This window comes from Ictalurus furcatus, chromosome 20, assembly GCF_023375685.1.
Source record: "Ictalurus furcatus strain D&B chromosome 20, Billie_1.0, whole genome shotgun sequence".
In the NCBI taxonomy this organism is placed as follows: domain Eukaryota; kingdom Metazoa; phylum Chordata; class Actinopteri; order Siluriformes; family Ictaluridae; genus Ictalurus; species Ictalurus furcatus.
Window position 1 is genome coordinate 4631488 of NC_071274.1, and position 18725 is coordinate 4650212.

The following is an 18725-nucleotide window of genomic DNA, read 5'->3' on the forward strand; positions in this document are numbered from 1 at the left end:
TGATGCTTAACGCTAATTGTTAATAATAATAATAATAATAATATCATTGCTGTTCATGCTGTACCTCTGGGCCCGACAGCATGAAAGAGCTTCATGTGTTTGCGGCGTAGCAGGTGCGTGCGGAAACTCTGTTCACAAAGGGTACATCGGAACGGCTTCGTGTTAAGGTGGATGATCATGTGACGATTCAAGCTGCCGTTAGTGGTGAAGGAGGCGTCACACACGTTACATTTAAACGCTTTCACGCCTGCAGAGAGACACACATGCAGAAAGACAGACTTGATCTTGGTGACCAAAAACACATAGCCTCCCAAATCTTTCATGCATGCTAAATATTAATACATCCCGATCGTAGCTGATTGGCCGCATGCCTAAGTGTGGATTACCTGTGTGCGTGTTCAGGTGTGATTTGAGAACGCCGGTGGAGACGAAGTTCCGCCCACACAGGTTGCAGCCATATGGCTTCTCGCCAGTGTGTGAGCGAATGTGCTGCTTCAGGTGACTCGACTTCTTAAAGCCTTTATCACAAACGTTGCACCTGTACAGAACACACACACACACATACATGTATATATACACATGTATGTGTGTGTATGTATTATATATATATATATATATATATATATATATATATATATATATATATATATATATATATATATATACACACACACACACACACACACACACACAAACAATACCATCTATCATCTATCTTTCTATACACTGAATTTAATTCACGCCCGTATGGGAAGGTTTTGTGAATATAGCTTACCTGTAAGTCCTCTTGCTGTTCTCCTCCTCGTCCTCGTCATCCTGATAATCCGTCCGATTTGAATCCTGTAGCAAAACCGTCGTCTACACACACACACACACACACACACACACACACACTAGTAGTCTCATGTATGATCCCATTTTAATAGAGTATGGTGGAATTCATGAAAGTTCGATGCTAAGTGTAGTTAATACATATTAATATTTATGCTCTACTGATCAAAAGTTTAAATGCACTCAATCTTTATATTTATTTTTTTCCCCCACATTTTAGAATAATAATAAAGTAATCAAAACTCTGGGAATTATGGGACTATGGGAATTATGTTGTGATAAAAAATCCAAAATAAATCAAAATAATTTAATATTTTAGCATCTTCAAAGTAGACCTCCTTTTCACCTAGAATTTCCAGAAATGTATTCTTGGCAGTTTCTCAACCGATTTCTTGAAGAATTTCCCTGAGATGCTTTTTAAACAGGATTAAAAGGAGTTCACACCGACGCGCCAAACTTATCGGCTGCTTTTCGGAATATTTCGCTCCGAGTCGTCCGTTTAAAACGTTTTTTTTTTTGTAAATAAAATGTTAGTTTTCTAATGAAAGAAATGAATACGTCGGCACGATTATATTTTTGTCTACGACACCGATTTCAAACATTTAAATCACACACCTTCAAATCAAAAGGTTTTTAAGCTCATGAGAAACATTTCAGTCACGTGTCCACAAACTTTTGACTGGTAGTGCATATTTATTTCATTTTTTAAAGTACTGTACATTTTCATGGTACAGTCGGAACTGTTTATTTTTGTAATAAAGTTCAGCAATATTTTATTTTGAGTGTTATGTTTTCAGTATGTAATCAGTTGATCAATCGGTTATAGGCAGGTAGGTACACCCGACTTAGTTATCGGTATCGGTAAAATCCACTATCGGTCGACCTCTAATTGGTATTACATTACCGTAGTATGACTCCTAAAGACTTGCTGTGCCAACTGTTGATCACTGAGTCCTGGGCATTTTTTGCGGAAGAGGAAAGATTAGGGACAGAACTTGCCGTACTGAACACCGTTGACCCACTTCTTCACCAGTTTTTAAAAACCTGCATTAAGCTAATGAGCAATTCATAACTGTGTATATGTGTGTACCTCTGTGGTGTGCACATTCAGTAAGCTCTGCGTGTAGGTGGAGTTCAGTGCCTGCGACTCCAGCGTGCTCGAATCCTGCAGCTGTTGCACCGAGGAAAGAGTGGGATGCTGGGCATACCCTTCGGAGATGGAGAAACCTGCATACACACGTCAACTCTCAACACTACGTCCTCTGATAAAGATGATGAAAATCTCAATGTGTACGACAAGTAAACAAGAGAGGATGGACAGCCAAAGAGAACACAAAAAAAGGAAAGTGTGAAGGGACATGGTGAAGTGTGAACAGGACATGGGAGGGTGTGAGAGACCTTGTGTCAGTGCAGGTTGGTCATATGAAGGTTGTTGGAGGGTCTGTGTCCCGTACTGGCTGATGTGCTGCGCGTTCACAAACGACTCTGTGGGGGGACGAGAGAAAGAGAGAGAGAGAGAGCGACAGAGAGACAGACAGAGTGTACAGGATGCTACTGGACACACACAAACCTCAGAAATCACACACAAAGTGCTTTTGCATCAAAATGGAGCTGTGCCTTCTGTGTGTACAGGTTTATTATAACAGGTGTGTGTGTGTGTGTGTGTGTGTCTCACCTGCGTCCTGTACCATAGGTGCTTCTCCTAGCGCCACTGTCTGGTTTCCGCTCACCACTTGCATCATGGCCTGAGGCCCCGCCCCCATAATGGAACTGGATGTGGCCAATCCTGTTGCTCCAACCTGCAGGTCATGAGTTACTGTGTTAGCCCCACCCATTGGGTCCTCTAATGCACTGGTTCCACCCAATGGGACTTCCACAGTATTGGCCCCACCCATTGGATCTTCCAGAGGCGGGGCTTCAGATGAGCCCTGCTGCTGTCGAAGTTGCTGAGCCAATTCATACCTGCACACAGGTAACAAGAGGTGCTAAAGTCAGAACCAAAATTCATAAGACATAAATTATAGCTCCAAAAGCTTAATCGGAAAACTCCTCAATTATAAACAATTAGCTCTTAAATTATAATCCCACAAAATGACTCTAAACAATTCAACCTTAAGCCTATACCTTAACCCTAGTCTGAAATGTCATTCCATTTTGAATCTTCCTTACATCAGTATTATAAACTCTATCCCAGAGCTCCAGTTTTAAACCCTAAACCATAATCTCTAAACTCCCACCTACAATCAATAATTTTAAACCCTAACCCTCAATCTAGACTTTTATACCAAACTTCTAATCTCTAAATTAATACTTTACCCCAATTTAAAACACTAAACCTGTACATTTCTATTTTTAAACTCTAAACTCTAATATCTAAATCAATCCCTAATCTCTAAATTAATCCCTTACCCCAATCAATCTAGAACTTTAAACACCAAACCGTTAATCTTTATTTTTAAACCCCAACCCATAATCTCTAAAATAATTCCTAACCCCTTATCTCTAAATTAATTGTTTACTCATAATCTCTATCTTTAAACCCTAATTCCTAATCTCTACACTAATTCCTAACCCCTAATCTCCAAATGAATCCTTCCCGTAATCTCTACATTAATCCCTTACCACAACCTAAAATATTAAACCCTAAACTGTCATCTCTATCTTTAAGTCCTAATCCATAAATTAATTGCTAACCCCTAATATCTAAATTACTCCCTAATCTCTAAATAAATCCCTTACTCTTCATCTACAACTTTAAACCCGAAACCATAATTACTATTTAAACATTAATCCCTAATCTCAAAATTAATCCCCAATCAAGAATTTAAACCCTAACCAAAACTCTCGATCTTTAAACCCTAATACCCAACATCTAAATTAATCCCCAATCCCTAATCTCTAAATTAAGCCCTAAACTCTAATCTCACCTGTGCGTCTTCATGTGCTTTCTGCAATTGGGGGAGGATTTGAAGGTTTTCTGGCAGTAAGGGCACATGTAGGGTCGGAGGTCGCTGTGCGTCGTCATGTGGCGTCTCAGGCTGCCATTGGTGGTGAAGGTGGTGTCACAGAGCAGGCACTTATACGCCTTTAAGCCCGAGTGTGTGCGGATGTGAGCCTTCAACACGCCTGACGACGCGAAACCCTTGCTGCACTGCACACACTTATACGGCCGCTCACCTGTGTGCGACCTGAAGAAACACGCATACATGCACAAACCAGTGATCACTTACACCTCAGTGTGCTTACATAAATGCTTAAAAGGTATCGCTCCCATGAGTGGTATCCAAGGTGTATGCTGAAAGGCTAATCCTAGGCTTATGGAGCACTTCCTTGACAAAAAGTTGACATTTCTACTTTGAGATGTGGTTCTGCCTTCCCGTCACATGTAACGGATATTATCCGAGTATGGCGGTCGTCTTTATTTTCTCTCAATATGTGTAACTGTGAAGTGACTGTGTGTAGAAAGCATGTGAGTTATAGAATGACGCTGCACTTTATTTTGTTTCATCAAAGTTTCCACATGATTGCGTATATTTGATTCGGAAAAGATCCGTCATCCGTGCATGCTAATGCTGATTAATCAACCAAGCAAAACTGTTCTAGCGCCAGCCTCGCCGTGTGAAGAGCAGCAGGTGGCGAGCTCCAGAGTGAGAAGCATACACTATAGTTAGAGTGCACTAGTTAGTGCTTTATGTTTAAAAAACAAATGAAATTTTGTTTGCAAGTCAATAAGGAGTAGGTTTTTTTTTTTCTTTCTCTTGTTGTTGACCTGTCAGCAGGTCGTGAATCTTATCAGCAGGTCATGCTGTTATTAAGATTTTTTAAATACGCTATGTAATATCGAGAATGTAAAGGACTAAAAACTATATATATATATATATAAATAAAAGAGGTCACGACTGAATGTCACAACAGGATGTTGCTTATTTATGTTGTTACCTGACGTGCTGTTTGAGGTGGCTCGACTTCTTGTACGCTTTGTTGCAGAAAGTGCACTTGTACGGCCGCTCGTTCTCCACGATGTCCAGATACTGCTGAAGTGCGGCACGTGAGTTCTGATTCTGCAGCAGTCCTACAGTCAGAGAATACACACACACACACACTTAACTGGAGTAGCTCTATTTTTCATTTCTTTGGTGCCACCATGGCAACCCAAAAAGTCACAAACATTAATTTTGACCAGTCGAGTTAACCTCATTAGTGCTGTGAAGAGGAGGAGGTCATGACAGCAATACCCAGTGACACAGAACTCCATAACCCAAATTAGGTGGTGTAATATCTTGACATGCTACTCAGTACATTATGTAACCCCTAGTGGGTAATTCTGGGGTGCAGGGAGTTTTTTCAGGCAAACAAAACTCAATTATTTTAGTTTCTGGAGGATTCCTAGTGTATCACAGCTACTAGGACAGTTATCCTAGTGCATCACTGATCTCTAGACAGTTTTCCTAGTGCATCACTGATCTCTAGACAGTTTTCCTAGTGCATCACTGATCTCCAGACAGTTTTCCTAGTGCATCACTGATCTCTAGACAGTTTTCCTAGTGTATCACTGATCTCTAGACAGTTTTCCTAGTGTATCACTGATCTCTAGACAGGTCTTCCTAGTGCATCACTGATCTCCAGACAGTTTTCCTAGTGCATCACTGATCTCCAGACAGTTTTCCTAGTGCATCACTGATCTCCAGACAGTTTTCCTAGTGCATCACTGATCTCCAGACAGTTTTCCTAGTGCATCACTGATCTCCAGACAGTTTTCCTAGTGCATCACTGATCTCCAGACAGTTTTCCTAGTGTATCACTGATCTCCAGAGTGTATCACTGATCTCCAGACAGTTTTCCTAGTGCATCACGGCTCTCCAGACAGTTTTCCTAGTGCATCACTGATCTCTAGACGGTTTTCCTAGTGCATCACAGCTCTCCAGACGGTTTTCCTAGTGCATCACTGATCTCCCAACAGTTTTTCTAGTGTATCACTGATCTCCCGACAGTTTTCCTAGTGTATCACTGATCTCCAGACAGTTTTCCTATTGTCTCACAGCAACTAGGACAGTTTTCCTAGTGCATCACAGCTCTCCAGACGGTTTTCCTAGTGCATCATTGATCTCGAGACGGTTTTCCTAGTGCATCACATCTACTGGGACATAATGTTCCTGTGTGTCTGTGTGCGTGTGTGTATATGCATATATGTTTACCCAGGTCAGAGATGAGGATGGGCTCCTGCAGCTGTATATCTGGAAGCGGCAGGTTGTGTTTGGAGACATGCGCTCGGTTCGGTTTGCGTGGGAATTTGTGCTTTTTCTGCTGCAGATTTTTGAAGTGCGAGGCGATGTGCGTCTTCCTGTGACCCGAAGTCCGGAAGATCTTGTCACAGTGCGGACACGGGAACGGCCGCACACCTGCAGGAACACACACACACACACACACACACACACACACACACACACACACACACACACACGTGTCTTACACCGAACTCAAGTTTAGTGAGGTGACATACAGTAAGCGCCTACACCACTAATCACTACTTCAATCATACAACACAATCAGTGGGTTTCAGGCTGTTCTAGTTAAGTGCATATGTGGAAAGAACTAAGTAATTATGAAGTGCCCAGGAAAGTCAGACAGATAATAACTTCAGGATCATTATGCTATTACATTATGCTATTAGTCACTTCACTCTAGGATACAAGCCCCAAGACTTACAAGCGATAACGTATTAGGTCAAGTGAATTCATATAAACATATGATTTGCTTTGCAGCTGCCACTTCTGTCTGAGCTGCTGTTACAGAAAATTAAACAGCTATACACCAGAAAGTAATAAAGCGCAAAAGCAATGACAAGCTGAGAATTTTTTCAATTTACACTCAGCAAGACACACAAGTGTATGTGGTATCACAGCATGGGCTAGTAAGCAGATTCACATTCAGATGAACAAAATGCTTCAATTCACTTTCTGAATCTGTGCATGTTTGATACTGATTGATCTGTTCGTGTGTGTATATGCTCTCATGCTGACTGCAACACTGCTGGAGGTGTGTGTTTGTGTGTGTGGGCGGGCACGTGTGTCTCACTCACCGGTGTGCAGCCTCATATGCACCTTCATGCTGCCAGAGGTGGAGAAGCTCTTCCTGCAGTGTGTACACTGGAAAGCCTTGATGCCGGAGTGTGTTTTGGTGTGTGCGGTGAGCGTGCTCTTCACAGCAAACGCTCTGAAACACTGTGCGCACTTGTACGGCTTCTCGTGCGTGTGTATGCGGATGTGACGCACCAGATCGCTCGGCTTCTTAAACTCCTTACAGCAGTATGGGCAACCGTGCCAGCGCACTCCACACTCCTCCCTGATAGTGCCTGAAAACACACACACACACACACACACACACACATCAATATATAAATACACAGACAATATTAGTCCATCAATCAATCAGTCAGTCAATCAGTCAATCAATGTCAGGCAATCAGTCAATTAATCAGTCAGTCATTCAATCAGTCAGTCAATCAATCAATCACTCAGTTAGTCAGTCAGTCAGCCATTCAATCAATCAGTCAGTCACTGAATCATTCAATCAGTCATTCAGTCAATTAATGTCAGTCAGTCAATTAATCAGTTAGTCAGTCAATCAATCAGTCAGTCAATTAATCAATCAATGTCAGGTAATCAATTAATCAGTCAGTCATTCGATCAATTAGTCAGTCAAACAGTCAGTCAATCAAATCACTCAGTTGGTCAGTCAGACAGTCAGTAGGTCAGTCAGTCAGACAGAAACGTCAATTATCACCAACAATTAATCAGTGCCAATCGACCAAACAGAGATAATTTAGTGCTGATCGGTCAAGTCAACCAACCAATCAGAGCCAAGACCAATTACTCCAGTAGAAACATGACTAATTATTAACATTACAGTAAAATGTATTAATAACACTGATAAACAGAAGTAAAAAAAAAAAGAAAAAAAAACAACCTGCCATAAGCCTACAATAAGCATTCAGTCTGTTTGGATCAGTGTCCTGTATTGAGGTTATAACCTAACCTCTGCTCTTCTGTCGCTCTTTCGTCTTTACTTTTATTTTCAATTTCAGAGTCGGGTCCTGATAAGTTCTACCAAATGATCAACAGTGTTCCCCATAACCTAAAGCACAGCCCATAATTCACTGAGTAAACTCACAAACATCAAATATACATGCCTACACACACACCAGGAATCTGTACAGTCTTTTTAAAGATGCTCCTCTTCTCCTTTTTCAGCAGTTTGTGCGCTGAGGTGCCTGTGGGCTTGTGGATGTGAGCGGGGTGGGAGTTGGCGCCCTCTGTGGCGAGTGGAGGAACTGCAGTGTTGCCTTGAGCCTCCGACTGAACTGGGATTGAACTTAGACCACTGTTCTGCAGGGCTTGCTGTTCTCGCACACACGCACACACACACACACACACACTTATGATGATAAGGCAAATGTTTAGGAGTTAGCTGATCATGTTATAATTAATGTCATTGTACTTCTGTTTGTTGATTTAGTTTGTATTATCATTTTCATGATACTTTGCTGTACCGCAGCTGAATGAAGGTTTTGAATAAAACATTGAATTCATGGAACAGTGATGACATGGGGGACTGTGAATGGCACGGTGTTTTAAGCTTCACATTCATCTTGGGAATTTTTTGTCTTTATACAATTTTTGTTCGCTTCAATCCTCATGTGAGGAATACTTCATGTGGAGTTGGAATGCAGAACAAAGAAATCCTACCTCTAGAGAAACCAACAACCAGTCCATAACTACAGACCATAACTACAATTTTAATGATGGATCCTATTTGATTGATGCACAGTGTTTTCGACTCACATTCAGACTGTTCTGATTTCAGACAAAATCAGAGATGTACTGGGACAATGAAGAGGGTAATAAAAAAAAAACCATCTATCTATTTATCAGTCCCTCCAGAATCGCAGAAATGAACCAAAACTCTGTAATATTCTGAGTAGCTTGCGAGTTTTTTTAATTCCTGCAGATTTTCATGTGATGTCATCATAACATGATGAGTGCAACATGAGTACAGCTAAAAGGTCTTATTTACCAACAAAGATCAGTGCGAAAGACTATGCAAAATTATTTAATGCAATTGCAATTTCGCCAAGTCAAATAGTTTTCCGCCAAAAAAAAAAAAAAAAGCAAAATCGAGCATTTTTGGCCGCAACAATCACAAAAAAAAAAACTCTGTCTCTTTGTCCGTATGTCTCTATATTTATCCACTTCTAATCCGCCGTCTCAAGTCTTGGCTCACCTGCAAGATATCTTGATTGATAGCTGTCTCCATAGTGATATTCGGTCCAGGGGGTGGAGCCTGAGCGCTGTCGCTCGTTACCTGTTCTGAAAGTTCCAGCAGTTGCTGGATCACATCGGTCACGCCCTCTGTTCCTTCTGTCCCACCTCCTGTCTGCCCAGGTTCTGCCCCCTCCTGCAGGAAACAGGAAGTGAGTGAGGAGTTAACGAGCACACTGGACGAGTATATGATGACACTGTGTTTGTGTGTGTGTCTATACCTGTGTGTTGGGCGACTCCTCCACCTCCATGATGGAGATGTGCATTTTACTGATGTGAGCATTCAGACTGCCCAGCTTCTTATAAACACAGCTACAGTCCATACACGGGTACACGGGGGTGCCTGCAGTCTGAGAGAGTGAGATAGGCAGAGAGAGGGAGAGAGAGAGAGAGAGAGAGAGAGAGAGAGAGAGAGAGAGAGAGAGAGATCTTTATTTGATATTATATAAGATTCTACCTTGGCAAACTGTTTATAATGACAAAGTGGAAAAGAACTAAATAACACAGAGGTAACAAATAAAAGAACTGTATTACACAGGACATTTGCAATGACAGTGAACACTATCTAAGAGGTCACGACTCCGAAACTCTGACCCTACAAAGTTAACAGAGAAACATTAACACGTCTATATGCAGACTTTTTTTTTTTGAAAACAAAAGTGTGTGCTTACAATACGTGCAACAACAAAGCAACACAAGCTGCTCGTTTTTTACTTCTAACAACTGACAATGATGAAGCAGAGCATCTCTTGTGAAAGTGGGTGGGGCTAGGCAAATTCGAGCAGAATTTACTTTATAAAAATGAGATACAAAGTGACAAAGTATCAAAAAGAATTAAGACGGTCGGTCTCAAGACACTTTGGACATATTTTTTTCCGGCTCTTGTCAGACACAAGTTCCTGAGTTGAGACCGAAGAGAAACTGATAGTTGAGGTTTACTGATCCAGAGAAGCAGCAGTGTGTGTTTCCTTCAACCTGCTGCAACAGAATATTATCACACAGTCAAGCTCAGACTCTGAGAGCGAATCCGAATCGTGACGCACAGCAAGAGCAAATGAAAATCACATCGCATGCTGAGAATCGTACTCGCACTCTCAGGGCAAATAAACATTGTACACATGGTGCAGGTCAGACTCTTTCTTCTAGAGGGAATTGGAATTGAACAAAAATGGACTCCAGTTCAAATCAAATAAACCAGAGAGGCGGAGAGCTCATGAGAAAGGGCTCTCACCACCTGAAGAAACCTTACCGTCAGTCTCCATGATAGTGCCATAATAAATTGTGTATTTAAGGAGTAAATTGTGTTTACTTTCATTCATTTTTTTTTTCACCATGCCATCTATGGCTATATTCGTGGCAAATTGTGTGTTTAAGGAGTACACTGCCGAAGTATAGGCTCCTATCATTTAAGTTTTCTTCTGCCAACCTTGGTTACCTTCGTTTAGACTTTTTACCATATTTGTTATCTTCTTAATTAACCGTTATTTGAAAGATCTGCCATTTTTAGACACTTGTGTTGCCCTGTACACACCCTGCTCTCTGTTTGCTTCTGTCACCAGTCCATTAGCTGGTTTGTAAACAGCAGGAAGGCTTTATCTTACCGGACATTTGTGATGCCCTTTCAGCCTGCATGTGAACGTACATTTTGTCATGAAATAGAGTGGCCCATGCCCTCTGACCCTCCGATGCTAATAGAGGCACATTAACACCTTGGCAGACGTTAATGGGAACTGTGTGTGTGAGTGGGGTTACTGAGGAATACAGACTATAGAGACACAGAGACACATAAATATAGCAATATAAATAGATGAGGAGACTGTACTAAAGAGTGGAGTCACCTCAGAGTGCACTCTCTGTACGTGTGAGTGCAGATTTCCTTTTTGAGAGAACGAGGCGGGGCATAGCATGCAGAGGTGTGGCTTCTCTCCGGTGTGGCGAACCATGTGAGTCTGCAGCACCACCTTCTGGTTAAAAGCCTTACCGCAGTGTGTGCACTTGAACGGCCGCTCTCCTGAACAAACACACACACACACACACACACACACACACACACACACTTTACTATCTAATATACTGTATTATATTATATTATCCATATTTGCATAATATTCCATATTCAACTGGTCTACATGGCGGAAAAAAGATTAAGTCTGAATAATGTTGAACTCAAATAATAACAGGATTGTAATATGCAGTGCATCGATATTTTCTTAATTACATGCAAATTAGCTATGATGCATTAAAGAGATGAATTCAAATGATTGGCGTGAATGATTCCTCAGACCAGTCCTATGGTGAGTGTGTGTATTTATTTATTTATTTATTTATTTATTCATTTATTTATTTATATTTGTGGACATTTGTGATGCCCTTTCAGCCTGCATGTGAACATACATTTTGTCATGAAATAGAGTGGCCCATTCCCTCTGACCCACCAATAATAGAGACACATTAACACCTCGGCAGACATTAATGGAAACTGTATGTGTGAGTGATGTTACTATATCTATCTATCTATCTATCTGTCCATCTATCTATCTATACACACACACACACACACACACACACACACACACTTTGTGTACAATATAACTGCATGCATTTACATAATTCACTTTAGCAACTATACATTTAGTAGCTAACAGTAAGTGTCTCTTAGCTGCCTCAGTGATGGTTTTATCAGTAGCGTTTTGTGTCTTCACATAAAACTAAAAGCCGAGTATATGGTAAACCACTTAATAGAGTTACTGACTGCAGATAATGATGTCCCTACCCCACAACCTCCAGAGAACTTCCATGCAGGAAATTATGCGAAGAAACAGCACTATAAGTAGAAGTTATATCAAGAGGTGCTAATATCACTTACAGCAGCTTTAATGTGTGAGTCATGTCTGTTCAGTAGATTAGACACTCAGCATTGTGTTTTACAGAGTACCTCATGCTGTGTGTGTGGTGTGTGTTACCTGTGTGAATGCGGATGTGTCGGACAAGCTGGCTGGGTTTTTTAAACGTCTTGCCACAGTGATGGCAGGTGTTGGTGAAACCGCTGCGGTCAATGTTCTTTTTGTAGTTCCGTGAGCTGCTCACAACTGGCCTGAAAACAAAAGGCACACACGCACACACACACACACACACACACACACACACACACAACATAATTTACGCAAAAACACACAACGTGTTTGTTCACTGGAGCATATTAAACACAGTGAACACAGCTCAGCATGTCACAGTCTGATCTTAGATCTGTTCGCTTTCTGCTCAATTTCATTTGTTTTCAGAGAAGCAATGAAAATAAAATAAAATTAAACAGGGAAAAACACAACTGTGATAACAGTGATGGGACAGACTACAGCAGAGTTGAACTCTGCACACACTCTTTTTCTCTCTCTCTCTCACACACACACAACTTAAAGTTAACTGTAATGACATGACAATCTGTGAATAAATTAATTAACTGCAGACAGCAGACATAGACAGGCAAAAAGATAAATAAACGAGACAGATAAATAAAGAAAGACACATAAAAATAGACATAAATAAATAAAGAGACAGACTAATAAACAGACAGACAGGCAGTCTGAAGGACAGACAGACACGTGTCAAAAAGACAAAAAGGTAGACAGACAGACAGACAATGTAATATAGAAAGACAGACACCAAGATGGAACAGATGGAACGAACAGGTAGGCAGACAGAAAGTATGAGAGAGATAGAGAGATAGATAGATAGATAGATCAGATGATATACAGAAACAGACAGAAAGAAAATATAAGATAAACAGAGAGACAGACAGAGATAGACAGAGAAACTGACAGACAGACAAACAGACAGACAGAAAAGTAGATAGACCAAAACAGACAAAAAGTGTAAGATAATAAGACAGCGACAGATAGACAGATATACTGGCAGAGACTGACAGACAGGCTGATAGCCTCCGTGCCACGCCACATTGATGCAGTAATTCGTGTAAAAGGAGCCCCGACTGAGTATTTAGTGCATAAATTAACATGCAAACATTTTCCGAAGGCCGACATTTCTGTATTATAAATTCTTTGTAATATTTTGAGATACTGAATTTTTTATTCCCATGAGCTGTAAGCCGTAATCAAGATTAAAACAAAAAAAAGGCTTGAAATATTTCACTTCATGTGTAATGAATCTAAAATATATGAAAACCCCACTTTTTGAATTAAATTACAGAAAAAAACTTTTCCATGATCTAATTATTATTATTTTTTTTTTAAGATGCACCTGTATATACTCTGCTTATATCAGCATTAAACAGAGAAGCTTTTCCTGAACTCTGTGTCTGTGTGACTTCTTCCCGAGCTCAGTACTGGGCGGGTAAACAGCAGCGTGGGTCCAAGAATTTAACTCTGAAGCCGGTATCAGCAAAATCCTAACAGATCGTTTACTCAATAAATAGCTCTGAACATCTACTCTTGGTTTGAGCCCTAGGTTTCATCTGTGAAGGCTGCAATTGTTGTTAAAAAGGATAAACCAACATGAAGACCAGAATGCTATCAATGGGAGAAAAGAAAGCCATTTTGATGCAGTGAAGCAGACCCCTTTGGAGGAGACTGTATGTATAACCACACACACACACACACACACACACACACACACACACACACACACACACACACACACACACACACACACACACACACACACACACACACACACACACACACACACACACACACACCTGATCTTCGCATGGGTGCGGTTGTGCTCCTTCAGCTGACTGGCCGAGGGGAACTCAGTGCTGCAGGTCTTGCAGGTAAAAACCCGGGTTCCGGAGAGTTCTCGCCGGTGTTCCTCCAGGTGCAGGGCGAGCTGATTCTCCAGCACGAACTCATCACCGCACTCCGAGCACAGCAGATTCTGACACACAGCAAACACACCCAGTCATATCCCATTGCTTACTGCGCACAAACTCAGAATAGAACAAATTTCATTGGGTATTTATTGGAATTCCCACATGACATAAACGAGCACTGTGATAAAGCGACATTTTGGACATGGAACTGTCTCACCTCCTCTTTCTCATGCACCATGATGTGAGATTTGAGACTGGCGACTCGGGTGAACTTTTTCTCACACACGGGGCAGGTGGGCTCGGCCGTGCTGTGAGTCGACTTGTGCAGCATGAGGTTAAACTCCACGTTGTATGACTGGGGACACTTATCGCAGCGGTGAGGCTACAACACATGGACAGACATACAGAACGAGTGAAAGAAGGGCAAACATAATAGACAGATTTACACAGCTCCACAGTGTTTAATCTTATTTACGTTCGTCTGTCTATTTTTATTACCCATCTATACAATTTGTCTAGGAGTCTATTAATATGTTTGCCTACGACTTGTCTGTCTGCTTTAGTATCTTGCCTTGTCGTTGGCTTCATGCTCTCTGAGGTGTTTGAGAAGCTGGTTCTCGGTGCTGTAGGTATGAGGGCAGATACTGCACCGATGTTCAGCACTGCTTGCGCTCTCCACCCTCGGTTCCTCTCCTCCATCTGCAGAGACATTTAGGACAGGTGAGATGCCAATGCAGTACAGAGTGCTGGAACAATGCGATACATTCCCAGTATCAATTCTGCTAACCACCTGTCATAACATGACAGTTTGCGGTGTATCACTCTGTAGAAGGCGGGGACGAGTACTTCTGTCCTTTCTTTCCTGTGTGTGTTCCCCTTCTGAATGCGTTTTAGTGGCATGGATTCGGAGCACGAGACGCCGAACCAGGTAGTGTTTAATCTTTGTGTGCTGATTTTAAATTCTGGTTTCTAAACTGGCAGTGGGCTAAAGAGTGTACCTGGGTCTCCCGTGTTCTCCTTGCTAACAACTTCATATGTTCAAAGAGGAAATCAATAAATACAGTTGAGGTCATAAGTTTACATGCGCCTTGCAGAATCTGCAAAATGTTAATAATTAAAAAAATAAATAAGTGGGATCATAAGAATTGCATTTGTTTTTTTATTTAGTCCGGGCCTGAATAAGCTATTTCACATAACAGATGTTTACATATAGTCCACAGTCACAATAATAACTGGATTTACACAAATGAACCGGTTCAAAAGTTTACACACGCTTGATTCTTAATACTGTGTGTCGTTACCTGGATGATCAACGACTGTTTTTATGTTTTGTGATAGTTCTTCATGAGTCCCTTGTTTGTCCTGAGCAGTTAAACGGCCCACTGTTCTTCAGAAAAATCCTCCAGGTCCTGCACACTCTTTACTTTTCCAGCATCTTCTGAATATTTGAGCCCTTTCCAACAGCGGCTATAAGATCTTGAGATCCGTCTGTTCACACTGAGGACGACTGAGGGACTCGTACATGATTATTACAAAAGGTGCAAATATTCTCTGATTCTCAAGAAGGCAACATGATACATTAAGAGACAGGGGGTGTAAACTTTTGAACAGGATGATCGGTGTAAATTATTATTTTGTCTTCTGGGAAACATGTAAATATCTTATGCAGCTTCTGACACACAATATTAAAAGAAAATAACAATTTACAATCCGAGCATCCTGTTCAAAAGTTTACACCCCCCTGGCTGTTAATGTACCGTGTTGCCGCCTTCTTCTTCTGCTCAGGACAAACAAGGGACTCATGAACAACGATCACAAACATAAAAACAGTCGTTGATCATCCAGGTAACAACACACAGTATTAAGAATCAAGTCATCACGGTTGTTCACATTTTTTCTGCATTCTCAATAGAAATGATTACTTTATAAATACATAAATAGCTTGTGGTGCCATGATCAAAAAATGTCTTCCATAAGAAAAAAATTTAAAATCTAGTATACCACAGCACTGGTGAATTCTCAAATCTGATTGGACAGATGACTTTAAGAACAGAGGTCTGAAAACAGTCCTGGCTATAACTCAAATTACAGGTTTACAGTATATCAATGCGCTTGTTCAAATATATTACTGTTTCTATAGTAACATCTTCATTCACAGGGAGTTTTATGGTGGATGCTCTACATAATCTAATAGTTATAATAAACATATTCAAACATGTTATTTAACAGTGAAAAATGCAGAATCTATATGGTGAAAGTTTCTGTAAGGAGAGGTTTCTTTAACATGTATAATGGAAGGAGTTTGGGTGTAAGCTCACTGTAACAGTCGGGTTTTCCACCATGGGAAACGTTCTTGGTAACATGACAAGCTCATTTTTGCTTGTTTTATAAACTTGAAGAGGAAAAATAGAGAGGCTGGTGAGACTGTTTATATAGGTGCATCTCAAAAAATCTGAATATTGTGGAAAAGTTCATTTCCTCCCCCCTCTAGAATAGAATGTATTCTAGATTCATTACACGAAGTGAAATATTTCAAGCCGCTTTTTTAAAAAAAAAAAATCTTGATGATTACGGCTTACAGCGCATGGAAATAAAAAAATCCAGTATCTCAAATTATTAGAGTAAAGAATTTTGAATACAGAAATGTCGAGCTTCTGAAAAGTATGTTCATTTATGCACTCAATACTTGGTCGCGGCTCCTTTTGCATGAATTACTGCATCAACGTGGTGTGGCATGGAAGCGATCAGCCTGTGGCACTGCTGAGGTGTTTGTTCTGGAAGCCCAGGTTGCTTTGATAGCGGCCTTCAGCTCGTCTGTATTGTTGGGTCTGGTGTCTCTCATAGATTCTCTATGGGATTCGGGTCAGGCGAGTCGGCTGGACAATCAAACACAGTAACACCATGGTCAGCAAACTAGTTACTAATAGTTTTGGCACTGTGAGCAGGTGCCAAGTCCTGCTTGAAAAGGAAATCAGCATCTCCAAAAAGCTTGTCAGCACATGGAAGCATGAAGTGCTCTAAAAATCTCCTGGTAGATGCTGCATTGACTCTCGACCTGAGAGAAAACACTGGACCAACACCAGCAGATGACATGGCACCTCAAATCATCACTGACTGTAGAAACTTCACACTGGACTTCAAGCAAATTGGATTCTGTTCTTCTCCACTCTTCCTCCAGACTCTGGAACCTTGATTTCCAAATGAAATGCACAATTTACTTTCATCTGAAAATTGATTGTGGTTGCATACTGAACCAGACTGAGAGATTAAAGGCTCAGGAAACCTTTGCAGGTGTTTTGAGTTAATTCACTGATTGGAACTCTTCTCAAGTCGACATTTCTGTATCATAAATTCTTTATTCTAATTTAAAACAAAAGATTAAAAGAAAAAAAAAGCTTTAAACATTTCACTTCACGTGTAACAAATCTAAAACAGATGAAAGTTCCACTTTTAAAATAAAATTATGGGTAAAAATGAACTTTTCCACAATATCAAAAATTTCTGAGATGCACCTGTAACTGCTCACTCGCACAAGTGAGAACAGGAACTACCTTTTTTTGTGGATGTAAAACAAACAAAAAAAAACATTTAAATCAACTTTAAATATAACTAGAAACTGTTTAAAATCACGTTGATTAATAAATAATTTTTTTTGTAAATGTTGGCAAATCGCTATGGTATACCCTTAACAGTTATAAGGATTCGAGGAATACGTAAATAACTGTGACGTCATCTGACGACTTCTTGAGCATGCATTCGCTACTTTCCCCTGAAAAGAATTGGCAACACTGTGACACCTTTGTGTTTGTTTGCGCCTGGCTTCGTTGCTCAGGAAACTATTTAGCGAGCAAAGTAAATGAGCATGATTCTGCTCTTATTCGAAATGCTAACCACCATTTCCCTCCTCCCCGCCCTAAAAAAAGTCAGAAAGCTAAACATGTAGCATAAAAAGTTAGCTAGCCAGCTACACTGAACCACGAATGTTGATATTAAAAACAGTCTAAAGTTAGCCAGCTAGCTTAGCGTTAGCGCCAATACGATAGGAGTTTTAACATAAAACAAATACGCTGCTAAATATTAAACAGAAGAGCGGAAATAAACAAATGAAGCGTGTGTAGAGTAAACTGACACTCAGTACGGACCGCTACTCATCACAGCGAATGAACGTAACTGAGCGAGTCCAAGCAGCGGAGTGTTATTAATATCATTCCGCCTCAGTCTGGCGCACAAAGAAACGCACACCCGCAATACCATATCCGGGGACTATATACACAATCTTCAACTGCAGTTATCTCCGCCATGCTTTGGCTCCGTCACACAACGTGGACATTTTTAAATAGCTAACACTCTGTAGTTTTTATCCGCCGTGTCGTAGTGCAGTTTACCTCCTGCGTTGGCAGTGTTATCCCTGTGTTTTCGAGGCCGGCCCCGCGGCATAGTTCCAGCTTTGGCCGAGGTGTACTGTGAACGGTTTCAAAATGGCGGCCGCTGTTCGTCATAACAGTGCAGGCATAGACGGACATATGTAGCGTTTGATCCCGTGAACCACTAAAAATACTTATTTTAAGTTACTTGAAGATATCAGGCTAGAAATGAATTATAAACTGCATGAAAATGGGCCTCGTTTTGTTGTACTTATACGAACATTTTAAGAGAAGTGAGAAGTGACAGTAAATCTTAATCAAAAGGTGCTTAAAATGGTAGTTAGTACAGATACATTAAGGCAACATTGGCTAAATAATGTATGATGT

At 40.8% G+C, this 18725-nt stretch overlaps 1 protein-coding gene across 7 annotated transcripts in view; it reads right to left on the reverse strand.

Moving 5' to 3' along the window:
* Positions 1–18442, reverse strand: part of LOC128624150 (zinc finger protein 236-like) — a 34847-nt gene extending 16405 nt beyond the window's left edge. For 3 of the 7 annotated variants that reach the window (XM_053651541.1, XM_053651540.1, XM_053651546.1), the window contains exons 1-19: positions 18360–18442; positions 14546–14673; positions 14192–14356; positions 13861–14039; positions 12113–12243; positions 10988–11160; positions 9371–9499; positions 9112–9285; positions 8033–8228; positions 6911–7183; positions 6027–6230; positions 4771–4903; positions 3759–4019; positions 2507–2793; positions 2230–2316; positions 1922–2058; positions 776–858; positions 387–538; positions 65–247 (exon numbers count right to left, since the gene is read on the reverse strand). In XM_053651541.1, the coding sequence (XP_053507516.1) occupies positions 65–247; positions 387–538; positions 776–858; positions 1922–2058; positions 2230–2316; positions 2507–2793; positions 3759–4019; positions 4771–4903; positions 6027–6230; positions 6911–7183; positions 8033–8228; positions 9112–9285; positions 9371–9499; positions 10988–11160; positions 12113–12243; positions 13861–14039; positions 14192–14356; positions 14546–14673; positions 18360–18411 (3127 nt within the window). In that variant the 5' untranslated portion in view covers positions 18412–18442. The other 4 variants (XM_053651544.1, XM_053651543.1, XM_053651542.1 and 1 more) reach the window with 4 other exon arrangements.
* Between the last annotated feature and the right edge of the window lie 283 nt (positions 18443–18725).